This window comes from Podarcis raffonei, chromosome Z (assembly GCF_027172205.1).
Source record: "Podarcis raffonei isolate rPodRaf1 chromosome Z, rPodRaf1.pri, whole genome shotgun sequence".
NCBI classification, from domain to species: Eukaryota; Metazoa; Chordata; class Lepidosauria; order Squamata; family Lacertidae; genus Podarcis; species Podarcis raffonei.
Window position 1 is genome coordinate 1699460 of NC_070621.1, and position 24360 is coordinate 1723819.

The following is a 24360-nucleotide window of genomic DNA, read 5'->3' on the forward strand; positions in this document are numbered from 1 at the left end:
CTTTGTGAGAGCCCTCTGCTCCAGTTGGATCGGGAGAGGATTTTGCCAGTTGACCTGTTCAGCGGTTGGCATTAATTGAAACAGCAATCTAGCCCCTTCTGATAGAGAGTGGCAGGAGCTGGCTTGTGCTCAGTATTGGAGCTAGTAAACCCCTGGGGCCAGCTGCAGTTCCCCCAAACCTCTTACCACATAGCCAAAGAAGGGAGCACAGCCTGTAGTAGAGTTGACCCCCAGAATCCTAAATGTCCTTCTCATCCTCCTCATCTTCTGTTATTTGTAAATGGCCAGTGTGCTTGATCCTCTCTACAGCCATGCAGACCTTGAGGAACTCAGTTGTTAAGACACAGAAGTTCTCTCTGCAAAGCCTGCCCCCTCTGCCCGCGCAGCCTCTCCCAGGTCTTCCATCCTTTAATCTACTTCTGTGCTTCAGCAGCGTAACTCAGTTGCACGAAGGAGGAACAGGAAGAAGAGCAGTTTTTTCCATTGGTGGGAACACTTCTGGTCTCCATCCGGAAGGCCCAAAATGTGCAGTCACCACCTTTGTAATGGTTGCAGATGTTCAGAGGGACAGTGTTGCTGTTTTTCGTAAGGAAACAATATAAAGGCAGTGGCCATTTACTGGGGCGGGGGGCGCACTCTATGAGTGAAGCTGGGGCTCAGTGAGGCAATTACAAAAGTGTGCATTAATATACAAAATACATTTGCCAGCTCTCCTTGATTACATTAGAAAGATGATAACTGCTTTCTCTCAGCTACACTATGTAGATATCTAAATGCCAAAAAAGACATTTAAATCATCTAGCCCGATTATTTTAGCTAGAGCATAGAGCACGATAATGAATGAACAGGAAACTCTGGTTTGTGCCTGGAACACCAAAGGCACATGATTCAGGTAACCTTGAACGCTTGTGTTAATTTTGAGAATTTGTCAGTGTAGGAAGGTGTGCAAGTTGATATTGCTCAGTTACCATCATGGAGTACTTCTTTGTGTAAATGGTAATGAGACCGTTAGGTCTGTGTTCACCTGAAGTGCAGCTCTGTGAATTGGAGGCAATTAAACACCTCCAGGATGAAAGAGAAAGGGCAGTGAAGGTTAAGTGAGGAATAATCTGATGCACAGGTAGCGAGAGTCTTTGAGAAGTGAGGAAGTAAAGAGCTGCTTCCAAGGATGAAGATGTTGTCGTTGTCAATGAGCATTGCACTTTATATTTCATGGTGGAGCAGGATAATACCCCCTGCCTTTTAAGGAAAGGCTTTCCTTTATAATTCATTCGTCGCAACCAGGAATTTTCCCCTCTCCCTCAATGTTTGCAATGGGCAAAACTCTCTTGCCTCTGCTAAAAATACTTTGCAGGGTGTTGTGAGGATCAGTAACTTAGGAATTGTAAAGCGCTTCATTCATTCATTTAAAATCTTGTTTCCTCACCTCTATCCAAGACTGAGGTGATTTACAGCTGTTTAAAAACTTTAAACACACACAACATAAAGTTAACTATGATGAGTTTTAAAAAATTCCCACTATGCATTCCCAAAAGAGCAAATTTGTTCCATTTTGCTCCATTGGTGATGGCTTTCATTAACTGGCTAATAGTGCAGTTCTAAATGTGTTTACTCAGAGGTAAATCCCACTGACTTCAGTAGGACTTAGTTACTGGTACATTTAAGATGGACGCCACATGCTCTCCCATGAGAGGCATCCTACACGTACCCTTTCCTCAAATGGATGGACTCTGGGATTCCTTTTGAGGACGTCATTCCAAAGCCTTAGGGCCACGGCAGTAAAGGACCTGGTCCTGACTCACAGTGGTCAAAAGTTTGCAAAGCAGAGTCCTTGGTGGTGATCTTAATCGTCAGGGAGGGTTTGTGTCGCTTCCCTGGCCCAGCCCAGTCTCTCCTGCGCTTACAGCCATGATTCTTCTCAAGTCCTGATCTCCTGTCCCTTTTAATCAAGAGTGGAGCAGAGCCAGCAATGAGAACTGTTGCTATTTATAAATAATAATTATTGTTGCCATTAATATTATATGATAGAAGCCATTATCTTTCCTTCAGTATTGAGATAAAAGCTAATGAATGTGAAGCATATTTCTAGAGTGCAGTTCCCTTCCTCTCTCTGACCATGGCCGCCCCCACCAGCAGTGTCCCTTCGCCGCCTTGCTAATGTGTGCAGTCTCCCGGCTTGTGTTTCTTGAAAATAACCCCTCCTTGTGGGCCATGTGCTTCCAGGTCTCTGCACTGAAAAGCAGGTTGAAGAAAGTCTCCATGACCACAGGCGACGGTGTGGCCAGGGCGTTCCTGAAGGCCCAGGCTGCTTTCTTTGGGAGCTACAGAAATGCACTGAAGATCGAGCCCGTAAGTTGTCTGCCGCTCTTTAGCACAGAGCCCTATTCTCCACAGGTTGCATTGGTTTGGGTTATTTATTTTTGTTCAGTTAAAACTCTCTCACACACAAACACACAAAAATATATGTACACCGCTTTTTGCCAGAGAAATATATCCAAAGTAGTGTGCAAAAACAGTAAAACACATCATCAGATAATAACAATATACAAGCAAAGGAATTCTGTGCAACACCCACTGAAGGCAGGTTTATGTGCTGGAGTAATATTAATAAGGAAGGCTCTGGTGAACAAATATTTATTTCTTGCTATTATTATTTTATTTAGAAAATGTATAATACGCGTCCTGTTAAAAAATGCAAACAGTGTACAGATACAATTATAGATTAAGCATGGCTGAAATCCACAAATTGAAGCAAACTCACATAAAATCTTCATCATTAAAATAAGGGTGGTTTTAAAAAAAAATTATAGAGAAGTTAACATAGCCAATGCATGCCTGATTTCTGGTTGTGTGGTGCTGTAGAGCTGGTGTTTGGTCACTCAGTGCCACTGTGGCAAAGCTTTTGCATTTTCCTGAAGGTGCGGCAAGCAGGACCGAAGGATGGGGTGTAAGTATTAGAGAGTGTCAGAGGGAGAACCCAGTGAGTAAACATGAATCTCCAAAATAGCTGCTGGGGGAGCAAAGGGCAAATATCCCCAGACTGTACTTGGTGCAAACAAACAAGCAGCCACAGAGGGATTCCAGAACAGAGGGGGGCTCTTGGCAAGGGGGGGGGAGGCATTTTCAGCCACATGGGGTTTCATGAAATTGATCAGAGACCCATGCAAAATGCATGCAACACAAACAAGCCTGTATGGATCCCAGAGAGCTCATCGCCCATCCAGTATTTGAGAGAACGGAATAAGAGCCTGGGGTCCACCTGTGATTCTCCATTAGCACGTAACAAATTATTTGTGCTTCTGAAACAACAAAAAAAGAGGAAATGGTTTATCTTAACTCCTCCTGGGAGCACGTGTCGCTCTCGCCCTTTCTCTTAATTGCTCGAATAAAATGCTGTTGAATCAGCAGGACGTTCTGAGTTTATTTTCCTCCTGCATAGCGTGGAGTGTACCTCTGACACTGAATATAAGAGCAGATGTATTCGTGTGTGTGCGTGCGTGTTTCTATATGGCTCATTAAAATGTCAGGTGTAAGCATTATGCTTCTCAAGTCCCAGCTGTAGCTTTAATTCCCAGCCATGTAAATAGGAGCTCAAGGCACACGGAGGCTGCTGAACTCTTAAACCTCCCTCATCCATGGCAAGCAGCAACCAGCCTCTTTCCTTCCTGGAGGCAGTTCATTTGTGTTCCCCGATGCTCCTCCTTCTGGTTGCCTGGCAACTTGAGGAGGGTGGGTGCCCATACTGTTTGGGGTAAGTGGGGATTAGTCAGCCAGATAGATTTATGTTAAATAAAGATAGCCGCTTCCTGGAGGACTCCTCACTAGGCAGTGCTCAGGAGGCAGGCTGCTCCAGAGAAAGGCTTGGAACAGGCTCTCCGTGACCCTTCACCTTCTCAAAATCTGCTCCTGGGCAGAGGGGCTTGTGGCAAGAGAAATGGCAGAACCTCTGTTTCAAATCCTTATCCCCGAATCTGTGATGTCCTGCACAATGAAAGGAGGGCACTCTGGTCTTGCTTGGAGTAGGGGATGGGGACGCAGGCTTCTTGTTGACTTTGCTGGGAGGCTCATGGCAAGATGTGTCCTGTTTGGATAGAGGGACTTGGGACCAAAGGGGTTTGCACGGGAGAACTCCCTGGTGAATCGTGCCCTTAGTTTGCATGATAACTTAAATCGGGTTTAGTGGCAGTTTGGGCAGGGCAGGCCGCCTCGCTCTCTTTCCCTCTCTAGGTCAGGGAAGCCAGCAGTCTGAACTGAGCTTTCCTAAAATAAGACCGGAATCATTTTTTGCCCCTCGCGGTTGAAGGCAAGTCGGGCGAGTGCCACTTCGTAAATACAACTCTGCGCATTTTGCTTTCTAAGCTGTGAAATGTTAAAGGTTAAAAAGTGATTTCAAGCATTCTTCCTCATAAATAGCCATTTTAATTACTTAATAGTGTGGCGATTAAAATATTTATAGCCTTATTGTGCGCTGGTGGTGGAAGGAGACACTGGGCAGCCCCAAAGTGTCTCCTCCGCCAGGAATGTGTGGTGCTCTTTCCTAGAGTGACACCTAGTGGCCAGAGGCCGCAGCACTGCGTCCAGTTCTCTGTACAGTAGAAGTGGCTCTTGCGGGTGTTCAGAGCCAAAGCATAACATTTTCCTTTAAAAAAAAATGAGCAAGTCTGTGTGTTTTGGGATCAGGCAATTAAGTAAATGCAGCTAGAGATCTGCAGCCAGAAGTTTGGCTAATAAATTCATAGGTTCCCATTTGAGGCTTTGGGATCCCAGCCTACCCCAGAATTCCTCAGCCCTCGACCATTTCCTTCCTGCCCCTATATAGTGCCCCTCCTATATCTAAGCTCTGCATGAATATTCCTCACAGCCTCCCTCCCTCCCTGACCCTCAAATCCCTGCCTAGACCTTTATTTCGCTTCCTCCTGCTACCAGTGGTTCAAAGGGCTCCTCAGGATAACTTGTTCATTGAGCGTACATCCTGATCTGCTTGCACAGAGTTCAGACTGTATCCAGTTCTTACTGAGCATTTCTTCCGATTTGTTTGTGCTGCTTTTATCCATCTTTCCATTAATCATTTGATCATCCCACACTTCTCAGTACTTCTCCATATCCCTTTCCTAACCACAAGAGTTCTGTGGGGTTTTGTGTTTTGCTTTGTTTTATATAAGTTGAATTGTTAGGGCAACAGAACTTTAATCCACGGGAATTTTGCAAACCTAAATCTTCAACATGTGCTTGCATCCCTCTTGCGAAATGCAGACAGTCTGGAGGAGGGGACTGAGTCCAATTGCAGACGTCTCAGGACTCAGAAATAGCCTTGTGTGGAACCCTGGAGAACTGATTCTGTTTAGCATAGACAAAGCTGAGCTAGATGGATGAACGTTCTAACATTGTGTAAGGTTGCTTCATTTTTCTGCCTGTCTACCATACAGCTTTTCCTGCCCCTACTGAGGTTTTCCCTAGTCAACTGGGCAAGGTTGGAATATGGGTTAAAATTGGATGCAGAAAAGAGGCAGGTGATCCTGGTTCCGAATGGTCACAGGTCTCTCCCTGACTGTGCATAATGCAGGTTCTCTAATTTTCTGGAGAAGCAGTTTGGAGTTACTGCCTGGAGTGCCATTCCCCATCCTTAGCTCAGTGGAAGCCATTCCCATTTTATGGACAGGTCAAAACTTGCAGCATTGAGCTGCCATTTTGTGATTTTTCTGTTTCATTGGAGGTTTTTAAGCAGAGGTTGGATGGCCGTCTGTCTTGGATGCTTTAGCCGAGGTTCCTGCATTGCAGGGGGCTGGACTAGATGGCCCCCAGGGTCCCTTCCAACTCTACAAATCTATTATTCTATGATTATTTGCAATGTGCTTGCAGTCAGGCTGCCCTTGAAGATGACACAGACACATCAGCTACTGCATTTTCAGCCTGTTTGATGCCACTTGTGCTGGCTACTGAGTTGCCTGTGGGCCCAATTTGAGGGTCTGGCTTTGACTCTGGAAGCTTTGCACCCTCAAAGACCATCTCCCCCTGCTTGCCTGTTGAGATCCAGTCAAGAAGCTTAATTGTCTTTGTGCTGTCTTTAACAACTGTGGACACTGATATATCAGAGCAGGTCTTATACTATCATTGCTCCAAAGCTGTGGAAACTTATTCCAACAAAAGCTAGGCCTGCCGCCTCAACTTTCTTTTCATAAACATTGCAAAACTTTTGAAAAAATAGATTAGCATTTGGTTGGAGCTTTTCTGCAGCTATTATTGTCCTGATTGCTTGATTCTGCTAATGCTTTACTGTTGCCTGTATTTTTAATTGTTGGTTGTAAACTGCCTTGAACACCGGAAAAGTGATATATAAATATTTTTTATATCTACCCAATGTGGCTTTGCATTCATCCCCCCAAAACCTCTTCTTAATATTCTGTGACATTGTTGAAGCTTTCCATCAGTGGATCTCATACTTTTGGAAAAGTTTTGTGATTTCACACAGTTCAGGCAGACAGCAGGTAGGTTTTTTTTAGCTACCTGGGCTGATAACTTGCTCTAATAATGTAAGGAGAATAAAGGCTGCATGCATTGCCCAAAGAGAAGACTAAAGTGGAAGTCTCCACTTTCTCCCCCCACCCCACTATTTTTTCCTTAAAAAAATAAGGCCCAGCCAAGATCACTTAAGATTTTACAACAGGACATACTGACACATCATTCTAATTGGTACCATGATAAGAGTCTTTTAATTGAGGGTGCTTTAATATTGTAAGACATAAAAAAAAATGGTTTTGACAGCGTAGACAAAGAAATTTTGGAATGAATGAATGCATAAACAAATCTGTCTTATGATTATGGATGTGGCTTTGCGTTTTCAGCCAGTTTGGGCCTGGCCATTATTAAATCATTACAGCTGTCTCGTTGAGGATGTGGACATTTATTCTGTAAGAACACTTTTGAATAAAAACAAGTTTTGATTTAAAATCAAACTGAATTTGTGGGTTATAGTAGGCAAACCTGAAGGTGAACAAAATTTTGAAGGTGAATTTTGGACACAACGGAGAGGTAAAAGATTTGGATTACTGTATGATAAAAGGCGGAAACGACTAAGAATCAGACCCACAACGGGGAGGAGGGAAGTCCAGGAGATTCCACGGAATCTTGTTTCTGTGATGTATGTTCGATATGTGGCTGTAAAATTTTAATCTGAAAACCATTTATTTTAAAAAGAGAAGATGAACAAAATAGTTAATACATTTTGTACAAACTATGACTATGCTATTAATTTATTTTTGCAAAAATTGTCTGTAATAAAATCTCTGTTAGATTATGATTACTAGCCCTTGTTGATCTGACCTTACATTGGTGTATAACAGCAATGTGCTGTTTAAAAGCGTTATGGCTGACTCCTTGATGGTTCCAGATTTTATATAGTTTGAATTTAGCTGAAAATTTCGCTGGTTGAGATGAAAGGCAAAATGTCAGAGCATGGAAGTGGATGTGCCTTTCCACTCCTGTACACATCATGCTCTTCCCTTGATGAACCTAATTGCCAATTTGCTAAGGCCGAATAGCAGGACTGCATGTTTTATTTTTAGTCCTCCTCAAACATTGCTTCAAGATAGCGCACAAATATTGTTATCCAAATGCAATGCAAATGTTGGTTGCAGTTGCTAACTGCAAGGTTAGCTGCACTGAAGTAGACAACGAGACGATGAACAATTCAGTATGACTTCCTCTTGCTCACTGGTCTTCAATCAGTGGGTTGCGCCCTGATCCAAGGTGGGCCACAATACGAACATTAGCGCCTTGTAAATATACCATAAATGATTAAAAAATGGGTCCCCGGATGCATGTTTGGGCTAAAGTTGGGCCCTGGTTCTGAAGAGCTTGAAGATACCTGCTCTAGTTGACAGGCTAGATGGTTCTTTCAAAGCTACCCCAGAAGCTGCTCTTTGCTCTGTAAGGAAGAAGAAATGGACATGGAGGAAACATCTGCACTAGGAAAATCTGTGCAGATTTTCTGGAGATTTGTTATTCTATTTATTTAGAAAAATGTACATACTGCTTGATTGTAGTAAAAGTTCTCAGTGGAAGAGAAAGCCATTTCTCGTAAGTGGCTCTTTGTGGTTTTAGGTCCCCTAGAGATCTAAGTCGTTGAGTTACTCTTAGTCCTGTGCAGTAGCCTCAGCCCCAGAGCCGTTCTCAAATCCTCTACCTCTTCTTAACATTTATTGACTTTAGTTGCATCAAAAATCTTGTGTCTTTACGGAAAACACAGTATCTTTGTTCTGTTTAAAAATCTGTGGGAGAGGTAAACCTTCATTGCAGTTGAGCCCCTTTAAAGCTTCTGCTGTGTCACATCATAAGCAAATGAGGTAGCGAAGTCAGAGCTGTCAGGGGTCACTGATGGCAGATAATGCAATGTGGGGCTGTGGGGCAGTGATGGGGAAGCGGAGGCCTGGTCCCAGAGGCCTGCCAAGGCCTGCGGCAAACGTGCTGCTGAAGCCGTTCCATGTCTTTGCCATGGGTGTGGCTTTCACTGTGGATTTCACAAAGATCCAAAACAGACTTGCGATGCACAAAAGCCAACTGAATTACCAGTGGATGCATGTGGAGACCCTCAATGTGAGAGGGAGATGGGGGCCACCCAGCGTGGCCTCTGGGAAGAGGCTGTTCTGCAGTGTCATGGATTGGCAACTGAGCAGTCCCACGTGTCCTTTAGTCTGTCCCTTAACAAAATGTCTAACCTGTTTCTTAGCAAATTCCCTAAAGCATTTCTGTGTTGTTTTAGAGCTTCAATACATACAAATTTGACATCACACTAGTGGATAGTCTATGCTTTCTGTCGAGAAATCAGGTCAAACAAAGGTTATCAGCAGAGGGCCTCTCCTGTGCCTCACCTACCTCTGTCTGTGTACAGTCATACCTCATGTTACGGATTACGTGTTTTCGGGTTGCGGACCGCTAGAAACCCGGAAGTACCGGAACGGGTTACTTCCGGGGTTTGCCGCTTGCGCATGCGGAGAAGCGCTAAATCACGCTTTGTGCATGCGCAGAAGCTCCAAATTGCGCCTGCGCAGATGCGGCACTTCAGGATGCGAATGCTGCAGGTTGTGGATGTGCCTCCGTCACGGATTACGCCCGCAACCCAAGGTTCCACTGTGTGTGGGACACAGGAAGAGGCCTTATCTCTAGTCACACACCTAGGCTGCGGAACTCTGTCCGAAGAGAGCAATGTTCTGTCCCCTTTTTGTTGGCTTTTGGCTGACAGGAAGGATTTTTCTTTTGGGGAAAGTCTTTGGGTTTTGACCATCTGTCTCTTAGGTTTTATTCTGTGACTGATTTTACTGTGTTTCATGTATCTTTGCGATTTCGATTTTGTTGGACTTTTAGCATAGTTGAGGCATAAATATGTTTTTTAAAAACAAATGAATAATCAGACCTGGAATTGGCTTCAGGGGTCATTGAGGTATCGCTAACTGTAGTCTGCAATGATGTAAATGGCTGTGGGGCTTTGATGGCAGTGTCCATCTCAGATTGGCCAAGAGCAGGCTCAGCGGTGGGGCACAGGCTAGGCTTGCATTGGTTCCATTCCTGGCATCACCAGCGGAAGGATTATGGGCATCAGAACTGCCCGAATTCCGCTATGTCGTTCAGGGTACACAGTGCTGGGTTACGTGAACCACCTGACTTTGTCGAAGTGCTCATTTTGGCAAGGACTCCACAATGGTGGGACTAGGTTAAAGTTACCAGATTTTTTTCAATGAATCTGGTGACACACTTCAACTTCAATGGATTTTGTATGGTGACTGATTTGTAAATCTGGGGACTTAGACTAGGTGCTACATGAGATGTGGGTGGAGCTTTGAGCATCTTCTAGCAATTACATTTCTGATTGGGGCAGCTTTTCAGTTGCTGGAATCAGGACAATAGAGAGAAATGAATTTTAGTACATTATATACAGTATGTTGTAAACCTCTTTGAGATTGTTGGGTTTTCATACAACCAAACAGTGTATACACTGTATGAATAATAATGATGACGATGACAGTGTGTGAAGCTGCTTACCTGAATCATGTTTGTATTTTTAAAGTGAGAATGCTTTATAGTTTCAAGCCGTTAGTTTGGATCAAATGTAAAGCCTGAATAAATACTCACTGAGCAGGGCGGAATTTGCCAAGCACTCCTCCGCTCCATTCAGCTTCGCTTTCACTACTGGGAGAAGGAGAAATGAAAGGCCCCTTCCCATTAGTTCCTTCTTCCTACGAGGAAGCATCTCCCAGTGCCTTTAATGGGAGGAAATATTCCTGCAGCCGCTGGAGCATGGTGGAGTGTCAGCTGCCATTGAGACATTCAATTGGAGCTGAACTTTCCATATGCCTCAGCCCAACAAGGGGCCCCCTTCCAGCCTCAGGAGGTTTTGCTTGTGGTTGTATTAATCCGCCCTTGAAGGGTTGATTCCTTTTCACTGTTCCCTTGGTGTGCCTGTGGGTGGAGCTTTGTGACAGGGGCTCTGAATTCAGAAGTAGGCTGCGTTTATTAACTCTGAATCAATTAACCCCAACATTAAAACTGGGCACATCCCTACTACACCTGAGCAGAGGATGGCATAGGAGAAGTTTACTGCTGCCTTCTTAATTTTATTTGGGGACACTTAAAAAAAAATCCCCAGCCTTTTTTTGTGTGGTGGGAGTGATGATGTTTGCCTTCTGGGAAGACGCTGTGGAAGTAAAGTAATAACCATTTGAAAGCCTCTTTAAATCTCCCCGTTACTGAAGAAGGATTTGGAGAGCGGGAAGTGGCAGTGTAATATTTTAGCATTAGTGAAGAGGGAATTTAAGTGTTCAGCTGATAAATTATTCTGCCTTGACTCCCTCACCTGACTTCCTGTCTTTCTGCCTTTGACGTTGCCAATGGACAAGCTGGAGCTAAGCGGTGGTGGTTTGTCTTAGACCATCAAAGGACAAGGCTATCAAAGGCCACGAACCACCATGGCTGTGCTCTGCCTCCACAGAAGTCTGGCTCCTGAATACCAGTTGTTGGCAATTACACATGCGGAAACACTGTTGTGCTCAAACCCTGCTTGCTGGTTTCCCATCTGGTCAGCCCCTGTGAGAACAGGATGCTGGGGAAGAGGGGCCATGGGCCTGATCCAGCAAAGCACTTCTTGTCTTCTTACCTAGTTATTTGCAGCAGCTGTGGAGGGGTCGCAGCAAAATGAAACAGAAGCCTGTTGCTGGCAGGGCGCAGGATCACTGGTTTGACAAGTGGTCGGACTACGCATCAGTTCGACCCGGCATAATTCAAGTCAGTTGCAGCTATTCACTGTAGCAATCTGTCAATTCAGATCAACAGAATATGTTAAATTAGCAATATTCCCTAAAGGGAAAAAAGAGTTGGTTGAATTAATATGACCATGGATAGATAGTTGTAGGTGTAGATATGTTTTTGGATCTATGACCAGATAATGAAGTGTGCATTGCACTGGAATTTTTGATGAAGCCCTTGAATAAATCCCTCTCAACAGAAGTGAGGCAAAGAAAGCAACAAGCACCTTGTGGTGTAAGAAAAGAGTCTCCCCACATCAGCCAGGAAACACGGGGGGGGTCCTCCTGGCCGCCCAGGGGTGGTGGAGCCTTCAAGACCTGCTGCGCCCCTGAGTTTTAGCAAAGGGCTTGGAGTGTGAGCTTCGCTGTTGACGGATTGGCTGGATCACGCTAATCAAAGGAGCTGCTTTAATCTGGGGGGGGGGGGGAGTCCTAACTGAATGTGTTGCTTTCTCTTCTGCACTTTTCCTCACAAACTGACAGATTTTGTGTGTGTGTGCGTGTGTGTGCTATGACTGAAATATACATTTTGTAAATGGTAACTTTTTCTTGCTATTTAAATAAGCTGTGTATGTACAGCATGAGAGATTTATGCACATAACAGCTGGGGAGCCACTTTCTTCAAAATTCCAATGGGTGCAAAAATGTCTCTCTCAAGTCACAGGAAGTGCATTGTGAAATAGACACTTCTATGGTAATTGGGAGCTCCATTTCTGTCTTCCCTCCATTAATCCTCTTTTCTTTTTTTTTGGAATACAATTAGCGCATCACATGCGCTTCACTTGGCCTCCCTTCGTTTACCTCTGACACCTCCTTGATGTTTAGATGTTTGTTTCTCTGCTTTGAACTCCCATCATTGGTAATAAAGACAAACAGGATTTTATTAATAAACATATTTCCTATTAAAGAGATACAATTAGTGTGCATTGTTAGGCAAAACTATATACATATTGAAGTGGGTTTAAGTCTTTTACTGATTTGTTCAGGTGATGGCAAGAATTGTGAAAGGATTTTGGAGTTAATATCCAATGAAAAGCAATTCCTGGGGGAAACAGTTAAAGGATGATATAAAAAGAAACCTTATATAAAAGGATGACAACTCTAAAAATGCATAAATAATATATGTAATTTGAAGTGGTTTTCTTTTCTTTAAGGCAGCAGGAACATAAAATGCAAAAACCAGGGGCTTGTTTATGCTTTCTAGTGTGACTGGTACAGCCATTTTGACATGGTTGCCATTGCGGTGGGGGCAGGAATGAAACTACAGGGAACCAGAGTTACTTCACAGTTTTCGTGGCAAATTGTGTGTCCTGCAGCAGACATGCATAGTGGGGGCAACAGACATGTACCCTAAAGCACTTGCTTTCATGCACTGCTGAGACCTGCTCTCTGTCTTTGCAGCATTCCTATAAAACCAGTTTCCATAAATCTCTTGCCTTGCAGGTCTTGCAAGGGAATTTGAAAGAGGGCATGACTCTGCACATGACTTGAACCCTGCACTCTTCATCTCAGTGTTCACTTTTCTTCCTGCTAGGCCACACATGACCACCCTGGCTTCCCTTTTGGTTGCGTCTCCTGGAACGCTCAAGGTCAACAAGGATAGTGGATGGAAAAACAGAACTACAGAGTCACTGGGTGACTAATCCTTAGTGGTTTTTTGTTCCAGATGCTCCACCTTTTCAAGAGTTTGAAAGACAAAAAATTCAGCAAAACAGGGGTTTAAGCACTGTGAATGTTCAGCAGGAAATTTCAAGCACACATCTCCTTGCTCTCCGTCCTGAGAGAGGAGAGACCTATTGCTGCATTTAAGGGAGTTCCACTCCCCAACCCCATTACACAGCTCCTAACTCAGTATTATCTATGGCTTCTGCTGGGAACAAGTCAAGCAATGCATCCCATTTTGTCCTTGTTGCCACTAAGGCCTCTGTAGAAATTTTCTGTGTTTGAACTTTCTAACAGTAAGAGCTGTTTGACAGGGCAACAGACTCCATTGGAGGGAGGTGGACTCTGCTTCACTGGAGGTATTTAAACAGAGGTTGGGTGCATTGCAGGCAGGTTGGACTAGACGGCACTTGGAGTCCATTGCAACTCTACAGTTCTGTGATGCTATGACATTTCTGTGTTTTACCCTAAGCAATCACCAAACTGCTACCCTGCTAATTCTTTCATTTGTCCATTTGCACCACCCTTGTGCCCTGTGTTGCCTCGTGCTAATGTCTCCTTGTGTTCTGGCTCCAATCTCTCTTCCTTTGCAGGATATATTGCAACAATTACCGTTGACCTTGTTTCTGAGAGTCTTGCGCAACCCCAGCCATGCTATCATCCACTCCATGCCCATCCATGTTTTCAAGATGTAAATAACCTTCTTTGTCTTGAAATGTTGCAATTTTGAGATCAAGTGGCAGATGTGTGTACTTGAGAGAGGACTAAGCAGCTATGAAATTTAAAAGCATGGGTGAGATATTTTTAGTACATAAGAACATAAACCTGCTGGATCAGGCCAGTGGTTTGTGTAATCAAGCCTCCTGTTCTGACAGTGGCCACCCAGAAGCCTGTGGCAGCCAGGACATGTGCACAGCAGCACTCTACCGACCAGCGATTCCCAGAAACTGGAGGAGGCAGAGCATGCCAGTCGCCATTGAAGATCTTCTCTCTCCATGAATTTGTCTTATCCCCCTTTAAAGCCATCCAAGTTGGTGGCCATCATTGCCTCCTAGGGAACCAAGTTCCGTAGTTTGTGCGGTGTGTGAAGGACTGTCTTTTATCTGTCATAAATCTTGCAACATTCATCTTCATTGAATGAGCACGGGTTCGAGTATTATGGAAGAGGAAGAAAAAGCTTTCTCTACCCACTTTATCTGTGCTATGAATATTTTTATAAACTTCTATCATATCACCTCTTATCTTTTCTCTAAACTAAAAAGTCCCAAATCTTTCATCATAGAGGAGTTGCTGCATTTCCACAGTCATTCTGGTTGCCTATTTTTTCTGAACCTTTTCCAACTCTACAATATCCTTTTTTAGATGAGGCAACCAGAACTATGCACAGTATTCCAAATAGGGTCCCACCATAGATTTGTATAACATCATTATGATAGTGGCAGTTTTATTTTCAGTTCCTTTCCTAATGATCCCTAGCATGGAATTTGCCTTTTTCACAGCTCTCAAAGTAAACCATTCACAGTGGGATCAGGTGTTAAACAGGGATGTGTTATTTATTATGTACATGGCCATGATCCTACATATTGTCGAAGGGAAACTCTCCACCAGGGTGGAAATCATATATCAAACAGATGGAAAGCTCTTTCATCTGAGTAGGCTGAAAGGTTACCATAACTTCCACCATAGAGCTTCAGTATGCTGATGACAACATAGTGTGTGCACGCTCAGAGGATGACTTCCAAACCATCCTAAATATCTTCACAGAAGCTTATGAAAAGCTTGGCCCACCACTCAATATCTAAAAAAATCAAAGTGCTTAACCCACAAGCACAAATCAACCCCTCTGCAGCGCCACAAATTCAACTTAATGGTGTAACATTGGAAAGTGTTGATCACTTTTCCTACCTCAGCAGTTATATTTCCACAAGGGCCGTCATTGATCCTGAAATCCAGCATCGCCTGAGCTCTGTGAGTGCAGCTTTCTCCCGATTGAAGCGCAGAGTGTTTGAGGACTGGGACATTCACAGGGAACTACCAACTTTACTATACGCTTGTGAAACATGGACCACTTATAAATGCGATCTCCAAATCCTCAAAAGATTCCATCAACGGTGTCTCGGAAAATTTTTACACATCTCTTGGGAAGACAGACGAACGAATGTCAGTGTACTGGAAGAAGCAAAGATCATCATTGTCAAAGTAATGACTGGGACAACCATGCACTCATTGGAATGCCAGGAGCAAAAGGAAGAAGCTTTCACTTTAGGCACCACTGTAGAACAAGTTCTCTCCTAGATAATGCCTTCTATTGTTTTAGACACCAGGGGAACTTGGAGCAGGGTCTCTGAGGAGGAATTTAACATATGAGTTTGAAACGTATGCCAGGAAGCAGTCTATCAGACATGCTTGACCAAATGTAAGCACAAGGCCTTTGAACTGCGCCTGGAAGCTAACTGGGACCTAATGGAGTTCAGAATTGGTCTCACTTGTTCCCATGGACTGATCTCTCATTGCTGTCTGATAGCTGCCATTTGTAGTTCTTGAAAATATTTCAGAAGGCAGAGTCCTCCTCCAGCACATTGCAGGTATCTCTCTTAATGGCCTCTACATAGATGGTCCTAAACACACCACAATCTTCACTGACTTTCATTCTGAGGAAACTGAAGCCTGGGTAAAGGGCTTGAGTCCCCAGAGTCTCTCACTGCTCAGAGATTGGGGTGGTGTGTGACTCTATGTATTAACTTTTGCTGCAGCCAGTTCTAGTGAATGCCACCTGGAGCATTTTTTATGTGGGGTAGACACAGGTAAACCAGTTAGGTGGTCAGAAGTTTTGTCTGATCAGAATTGTGCGTCTTGTGGAATCGGCAACAAAAACAAAATTAAAACATTCTGTGAGGCTTTGAATACGCATAATGGTAAAAGTGAAAGATTTCACAGTACATGAAGTGCTGTAGCCTTTTGTGGAGTGTCTGGATGCGGGAAGTATCTGACTGCATGCACACAGCCAGCAAAGACTGACCTTTCTGAAGGCTTAATTCTTGATCTGTTTCTCAAATCACCACCACTCTTTGTAGTTCTTTTTCAAAGATTAGCTACAGAATGAGTTTTTCCAACAAGTATTCTGGTCTCCATGGAGCTGATGTCCTCCCTCTCTCAATCTGAATTAGATGAATACAGTATAGCCTATATTCTTGCATTAGTGTTAACAAGGTTCAACTCCCTGTAGTGCTGTAACTATTTCTGTTGCTTTGTGCAGAGGTGTTGGAAGAAAAGAGAAACGCTGGAGCCATCCTTGTGGTCACAAATTACTCTTTCCTTCCTGGACTTTCGGAGCCACAGGAGGAAGTTGGAAGCCTGCTTTCTGTTCTCAAAGCCCAAGTCAAGGTTGCTTTTGTGGTCCAAAGCCAACACAACTTGATGGGTGTGAGAAACTTGACTAATCACATAAGGTTGGAACTTTGGGTAAAGAGGTCACTTTTGGAGTTGCCCATGAAAACATCTGAATAATGGTAATAATGAACAATAAGTCAGTGAGCTTGGTGAGATGGGGGAGGCCACAGAAACCCTTACAGCTGTGTCCCAAGATTATTGTCAGGGACTGGCAGGACGCCGATGAGTGTGCACTGGAGAAAGGGGGGTGAGTCTAATTCAGGAGAGGGGGCGAGTGATTCGTGGGGAACTGTACCAGCCAGGAGGCTAGAGTCAGACACGGGAAGTTTCATACCTGGAAGGTGGAGCACAGGATGGGGCAGAAAAAGAGGAGGAAGAGACAGGTCAAGCAAGTGAAGGGACTGAGCACTTCTCCAGCTTCTTCTGCCCCACTGTCTCCCAGAATCAGGAGGGGGCTGAAGAGGGAAGATCAGAGGAAGCTTCCATTCAGGCTCAGTTTCCGGCTGCATGTGTGCAGCCCATCAGGGTAGGGTACATAAACAAGTGAAGGCCTCCAGTTCCTGCAGCTGCTCCATAGACCCCGGACCTGGGAATAGCTGCCTAGACGTTAGGCTGGTCTGTGAGGCTATTTAGAGCCATTGAAGTGACTGCGTCTGCTTTGACAATAAAGAGTTAGGTATCCGCCATGTACGTTCCTTTGGCTGTGAAGCACCCTTGACAGTTACATTGTCATTGCCCTACATGCAGATGAGTGCAGCCTTAGCCACTGGGAAACTGCTCCTCTGTCAATCTAGAAGAAATAACTGTGCAAGGTAGGCCATCATCTCATACCAATATTGCCGGTTAATATTTTCGTGTCCCTGTAGGGGGGATTGAGACAGGGTGAGTTGAGGTTCCCATGGCAGGTTCAGGACAAGAGTGAGTCTGCCCAGACAAATCATTGGACTTTGTTTTAAGCCCAATTCATAAATGCAGCTGTATGAGGATGTAATATGAAAACAGATCTCATGTCTGATTCTTAGACTGTGGTGTGAGCTTGACCCCCTCCTTCTGAGCTCAGTGCAGGAGCAGAGTCAGTCCATGTGGTGAGTACGCTTCAAGACTCACGCTGTTACTCTAAACATATGTCTTCCCCTACGCGTGGACACACCCAATGCAACCCAAATCCAACATCTATGTGCCACTTTTTCTTCAGCAGTAAGAGTTCCCAGCAGCTCACAACAATAAAATCAAAAACATATATAAATAACACTTTCACCAGTATACGCTAGCATATGTTTTGGAAAGCTGCTTCTGAACAGCAACTCTCAGCGTGTCTTCAGTTTGAGAGAGGCATGTCTCTTACAGTTCCAATATTTGACCTTTATATGTGATGATTCCAGGCCTGGTCTCCAAAACGTGACCTGTGTGGGCGATCATCCTCCTGAAGAGCCTAAACCCGCTTTGCACAGATCCTTTTGCGACAGGAGTTTGTAGGGTTAAGCCTCTCCCCAGCCTCCCAGAAGGTGCACTGTCAGGTACTCAGGTGTTAACTTGGGAGGCTTCTAGGCCAGTCAGTCAGTCAGTCAGTCACGGAGGAGCCAGATCAGCTGCTGTTCTGGGGTAGAGATTACAGAGCTTAATGATGAGCTACTCTAAGCTGCAGCTGATGCCAGACCCTTCCCCCTTTACACCTAATTAGCCTCATTAATGAGCTCTTCTGCTCTCTGCAGAGAGGGCCTCCTCCTGGAATAGCAGGCAAAAATACCTCTCCCAGGTAGATGTTCCGAAACCCTTAATTATGGTCTGCATCTGACTCTTGACGAGGAGATGGATGGATGAGGGTGCTTTAACCGGAATTGTGCTTGTTTACAATGACCGTTATGCAAGACGGTTAACTCTTAACATGCGTCAGGTTGCTTTTAAATAAATTATGGCATTAACCCACAAAACAAAATAAGACCTTCAGGGATTATGCTACTTAAAAAAGAAGAAGAAGTGGATAGGAAAGGAGGGAGGAATTCTGACCTACTTAGAAGTGAAGTGTGTGCAAATATTTATTTATTTTTTAAAGCGCTTAATTGAGTCCTTGATGCCATGCTGTATTGGATTGCTTGCTATAGATTACCCAGCAAGATTTGATTTATTTATTAAAATTTGCAAGGGGCAGTTGTAATGATAAAACATCCTTTAGATTTCCAGCCCGTGAAAGAAAGATGAACCTGGACAGTGCAGTGTTCAAACCAAACACTGGATCTGTGGTGGTTCAAGGTGACCTGATCCTGTGAGGGAGGACTTTAGATGAAAGCTCAGTCTTCCTGAAAAGACTTGCTAGCAGTCAGAGGAAAATACCAAGTATCAAACTCAGTTTATTACTGGGTTTGTTGTTGTTGTTCAAAAATAATCTGTGATGATGAATGCGACACAGTCCAAGACAAAACAAGTTCTATTTGTGTACTTCTAACTTACCTAGCATTATGGGTCGGTGACAACACCTGACAAGCAAAAGATATTTGAGACTTATGAGAACTGGGTACCTCTGAAATATTTGTAAAACCATTCCTGTTTTTCTGAGTTAATTCCTTGCAATTAAACCCAGGTCAAGTTTTTTAAAAATGTTTTTACAGCTTGTTTTATGAAGGATGCTGGGTTTTTGGCACACCACCAGGAAAAGGGAATTCCATTGCTGTGGGCTATTGAAGAGAGAACTCTGTGTGTGTGTGTGTGTGTGTGTGTGTGTGTGTGTGTGTGTGTGTTCTACCAACTTGGCACATGCATGGTGTGAGGAGGGCAAGCACTACTGCAAGCATGACCAAAAGATACACAAACCAGCCAGATTAGCAGGTGCTGGAGGAACGCAGCAGAGGAGCTGTGCTTGGTGTTTTCCACTCTGGAAATTCCACTTGTTCTGCAGCTCTTTTGTAGTAGCAGCTTTGACACCGGCACTAACATTAAAGGTGTGTGTAATTCCTGGGCAGGTTGATTTTACAGGATGGAAATTATCCTTGTGCACCTCCAGGTTTGGAGGGGGCTGCCTCTGTGCCTTTTGGCCATCTGACTGGCTGCCCATCTGCTCTCTGTCAGAATGCGTTAGGAGTGTGCTTGGAGTCATGCCCCAGAGTTTCCGCGCGGGGCTGGTCATGTGCTTGTCTCCACGACAACTCAAGGAGATGTGTAAACTGCCATGCTCTGAGCCAGATGCTTCTCTGTCCATGTGATCTAATTAAATAGTAGCTTCCCCCTCCCTCCCCTCCCCCCTCCCCTGTCTTGATGAAACTCATTGATGTTGCCCTGTTTCCCTGGCTGAGGTGTGAAAGGAAGCTGTAACAGGGATAGAAGGGATCACTGGGGTCTGTATTAACACCCTTGCAGATACGCATCGCTTCCATTCTGTGCTGGTCCCTTTTACAAACTTGGAGTTCCAAGTCCACAGTGCAAAACTGGGGGGTGGGGGGGTGGGACAAGTCAGAAGCACCCACCAAGTGGAGTCCATCTGGAATTAAGTTGCTGCTCTTTGCCTCATTTCCAGAAGCCGGGGATAGTTTGCCAACAGTAAAACACCTGCCTTTCCCCACCCACAATAAATGTGCTGCTACATTAGTGCAACAGTGTGTGCGCGCCAGGAGAAGGGAAGCCCTCAATCACTTGGGAGACCCTGGAAGCAGTGACTCACTCCAGGGGCGGGAATTGGGGAACATGCAACATGCTCTTCTCCCCTTTGGCCTTCGGTTCTAACCCAAGGCTATTGTTCTCACCCTGAACACCTCCCTCGTTGTCTTGGAATGGCAATGGTGCCCACCTGAGAGGTCTCAGACCTGAGTTCCAGTGAGTGCCAGCTGAAAAAAGCCCTGGTTCTTATGGGAATTTTGTTGCCCCCCCCACCCCACCCCCTGCTTGGTGGTGGAGGTTTTCAAAGGCTCCAGTCCAATGTGGTTCCGTGTCACAATTCCCCATTCTCTGGTCTTTCTTTTGTTCCAGCTGTTATGGTTTGGGTTGCTCAACCATTTCTCCTCTCCCATCACTCCCCCCTCCCCCCCGCTTGCTGCACCAGAGTGAGAATCCCTGCCACACAAGGGATGCTGCACTTTTGACACTAGTCCAGTGACCTCAGCTGATCTTGTGTGGGTAAGATACGCATCGTAAATATGTTGCATTTCATTGGATAATTAGGTTTCCTTGGAGACCATCACACCGCAAGAGCTGAGAAATGTGACCTTTTCGCGACTGCCTTCCATCACCACCTTTGATTAAGCTTCCTGGAGCTCCCGTCTCTAAACCCTCCCTCTTCCCCAACCCACCTTCCCCGACGTGGCTGCAAATCGTCTTGTATAGTCAATTAGCAGGTGGAATTTTCATGTCTGAACATGGTTGCTGCATCCAAATATCAGGGCTAAGGGGAAGCTGAAGACAGGCCGGCATGCATTGTGTTTCCCAGGTAGGGAAGGAGCACCCGTGCTTCCAGGGGAGGAGTCTAGCTTGACGGCCACAGAACACTTGCTTTGCTTGCAGAAGGTCCCAGATTCAGTTGCTGGCATCTCCCGTTGAAAATATTACGTTAGCAGGCAATAGATTTAGAATTTCACAGTCAAGCCAGCTAGTTCCTCCCTCATAGAGGGCCACATTATACCCTGCTGGTTTATTTGTCCGTGTGGCACAGTATTGTTCTCTGACTCTCTCCACAATCTCAGGCAATGAAAGATACTTCCAAAGAGCTGTTCAGCACTGGGAAAAAGTACCAGTAAAAAAGAGTGGAATCGCTCATCAATCAGAAATGTTGTGGGCTCAACAGGATGCCATCTTGCCCTGGCAAAGTGCGGTTTTTTGGATCTCCCTTGGTGCCCCTCTGTTTGTTGCAAATAGGAAAGGGAGCATAGTTGTCCTCAGCCATAATTTAGGATCTAAAACATTAAATAAAATACTCGCTTTTTTAAAAAGTCAAGGCATAGAGGAATATAGAGCCTGCTGGGTCTAATTAAGTGTGGGGGCCATTATTCTTGATTGGCTGCTCATCTACCCTCCAGGACTCATGGCTCTTTGCATAACAGAAATCCTCCAAGTCAAAACTCCTCTGCAGTTTCACTTTCTTCCTCTTTAATAGAGTTTATATGCAAAATTTATAATCCAGTGTGATATAAGCAGGCACAGCGCCATAAATCGCTGCAATCACCATTCCTGGTCTTTATACCCTGTAGTGTCCTTAACTGTCACATACACTTTTCCTGCACACACGTAAAAGTTCCATTGTGGCTTTAGTATACCTCAAGGTGCTTTATGAGCATGGAACATTTAGAAATGTTTGTAGAATTCAGCCCTGGAATAGGCGGCAAGGGGAATATTAGCTACAGTAGCTCATGTGCTATCGCAAAAAAGTGGTGCAGGAAATGGTCGCCTATGCAAATTGCAATGCAAATCAGGTTATTTTTCACCAGATACAAAGCAGTAGGTGGCTTTTTCTGCTATCCCATTCATCGGGGGTGATGAATGGAGGCTCTTTTATGTTTTGACCCACAGATGGTGCAAATTGAATAACGGTGGACTTGGCCACAGCGGTAAGGCCAGTCCTTGCTTCCTGGTGCAACCTCTTGTCCTCTGTATCTTTATTCCCCATCCTGGGTGTGGTGTCACCTGCCTCCCAAGGCTGGAGCAGTTTAGCTGGAGAAATCATCTCCAATGTGTGCCTGCTGGTGTTCAGCTCCTAGAATTCCTGCTTGCATTTTTGGCAGTGCAGTTTAGGAATGTGGGCCAAGTGGAAGGTGATACCAAACTCCCTCTGGGCAGAGGAGGATCAATAGAGCTAACAGAGCAGGAAACTCACAGTTCAGTCCCAGTGGTATGGTCCAGGAGAGGCAGGAAACAGCTAGAAGAAGGCAGTGTTAGAAAGAGAGATATGAAAGCTAAATGGCACCTTAAAACTAGGTTGTGGACGCAACAACAGAATGTCTAGGTACACCTTTTTTAATAACAAGAATACAAAGCTGAAAATGAATGAACTGCAGCTACAATATTATGTTCATTTTTTCACAACCTAAGGCCCGGGGGCCGGATCTGGCCCAATCGCCTTCTCATTCCAGTCCACGGATGGTCCGGGAATCAGCGTGTTTTTACATGAGTAGAATGTGTCCTTTTATTTAAAATGTATCTCTGGGTTATTTGTGGGGCATAGGAATTTGTTATTTGTTTATTTTTTCAAAATATAGTCCAGCCTACCACGTGGTCTGAGGGATGGTGGACCGGCCCATGGCTGAAAAAGGCTGCTGACCCCTGGCCTAGTCCTTCCCCTGCCCACCCCCCTAATATTCTTAAGAGGGTCTCCAGTCTTCAGAGAGTAGCTGGAAGTGGGGAGGCAGAAAAAGGTCCTCCTCTCCTTCCACTCTGCAGTTTTAATCTGAAATCTTAGGTGCAGTACTGCGCACAGAGCTCAGAAACTGCTTGTGCTAATGAAATTCCCTGTCACAAAATGCAGCTGGAACAATGGGAGTTGGGAACACCGGAAGAAGAAATGCAGAAAGGATGTGTACTCTGTGTGGGAGAAGTACAGTTTTCCACATATGGATATTCCTTATAGGCATGGCTCCCCCCACAGGCCAAGATTGTCAGGGTCTTCTGTGATTGGGGGCGGGCACTCCTCCTTCCTCCCAGACCTGAGGACTACAGGAATGCAGCTGTAGAGTTGGACCATGAAACCGAGGTGGCGGCAGCCCATCTGCCTGGAATGATCTCCCCCCCCCCTCGCCCCCGGCTCATGGATAAAAAGCACTGGGTGTACTTTTTCATTAGAGCATGAAAAGACCTCTGCATTAACTTAACATTGACATAATTCTACTGCTCCTTCTTACTGCCACTTTTCAGTTGCCATAAATATATTTATTTGCTTTGCTGCAAATTTGCAGATTTAAGTGTTGCCAGGACATGGAAAGAGATGGGTGCCCCCCCCCCCGCAGATACATAACCAACTTCACTATTAATGTAACACAACACAACACAGCACAACGCACTTCCTTTCCTCCCACCCCAAAGTTGCAAATGGTGTTGCTTAGCTGCATTTTAGAGATAAAACTCCATTCTTTTTGAAAACACCAAAAAAGTTTTCCAATTCCTTTTGGCCCATTCAGAACGCCTGACAAAGGTGTTTGTGGCCCTGTGCTATGTCAAGAACATTGACAGGATCATTGTTGAGTTATCAAGGCCTCATTTGTGCCTTCCTTGGAGTTGAATTTTATTTTAATGCCTGGAGTCTGGAGCATGTGAATACAAAGAGTGCTTCTGAGAATGAGCTGAAGGCCTTTACTTTGCCTCTGAGGAAGAACCAACAATCCCTCTATGGCTGGTGGGATGACTTCCAGCTAAGAGCCCCAGGTGTCCCCTGCTTTTGGAAATCAAACACGAGACATTGCTTGGCTGACCCACAAGGCACAGGTTTGTGGGGCAGGAGGAGCACAGCCTTCCTCTTCCGTTTGCCTGGAGGAAGTAGATGACCATTGGCCAGTCTCCCTGGCTAAGGTCCCGCTGTCTGGAGGTGGGCAAGTTGATTGGGGAGGCCTCCTCATTCTCTGAACCTTGCTCCTCAATGTGCTTGGCAAGGTGCTTAATGCAGCCCACTGCAACTCATTGACCGGGCTTGTACTCTTCTGGGAGCATTTGGCCACTTGTAAGTTCACCCCTCCTCTGAACTCCATCTTTCCAGGGGGAGCCCATCACGTTCTGTGAAGAAACATTTGTCTCCCACCGGTCTGCCACCATGCGACAGTTCCTGCAGAACGCAACCCAGCTGCAGCTTTTCAAGCAGGTATTGCAGGTTGTTAAACAAAAGAACAACCCCCACCCCCTGCCTTGCTTTTGTGCACTGTGATCTATACTGGGCTATGTGCCGTGAAATACAGCTGGCCACTTTGTTTCATAATTAGCTTAATTTATGGGTCAAAATGGGATGTGCTCTACATTAATATCTTTTTCCAGCCCAGCTGACAATCCGTTTACAGGAGCACTGTTTGTTTGTTTGTTTGTTTGTTTGTTTTCCTCTTTTCTGTTCTATAAT

At 44.9% G+C, this 24360-nt stretch overlaps 1 protein-coding gene across 6 annotated transcripts in view; it reads left to right on the plus strand.

The window, feature by feature from the left end:
* DENND1A (DENN domain containing 1A) overlaps nt 1-24360 on the plus strand; it is a 260719-nt gene that overhangs the window by 188331 nt on the left and 48028 nt on the right. For 4 of the 6 annotated variants that reach the window (XR_008328483.1, XM_053373721.1, XM_053373722.1 and 1 more), the window contains 2 exons: nt 2224-2349; nt 24010-24111. Coding sequence is in view for 5 of the 6 variants with exons in the window: in XM_053373721.1 (XP_053229696.1) it covers nt 2224-2349; nt 24010-24111 (228 nt within the window). In the remaining variant the exon portion in view is untranslated. The remainder of the gene's footprint in view (nt 1-2223; nt 2350-24009; nt 24112-24360) is intronic. The other 2 variants (XM_053373724.1, XM_053373726.1) reach the window with 1 other exon arrangement.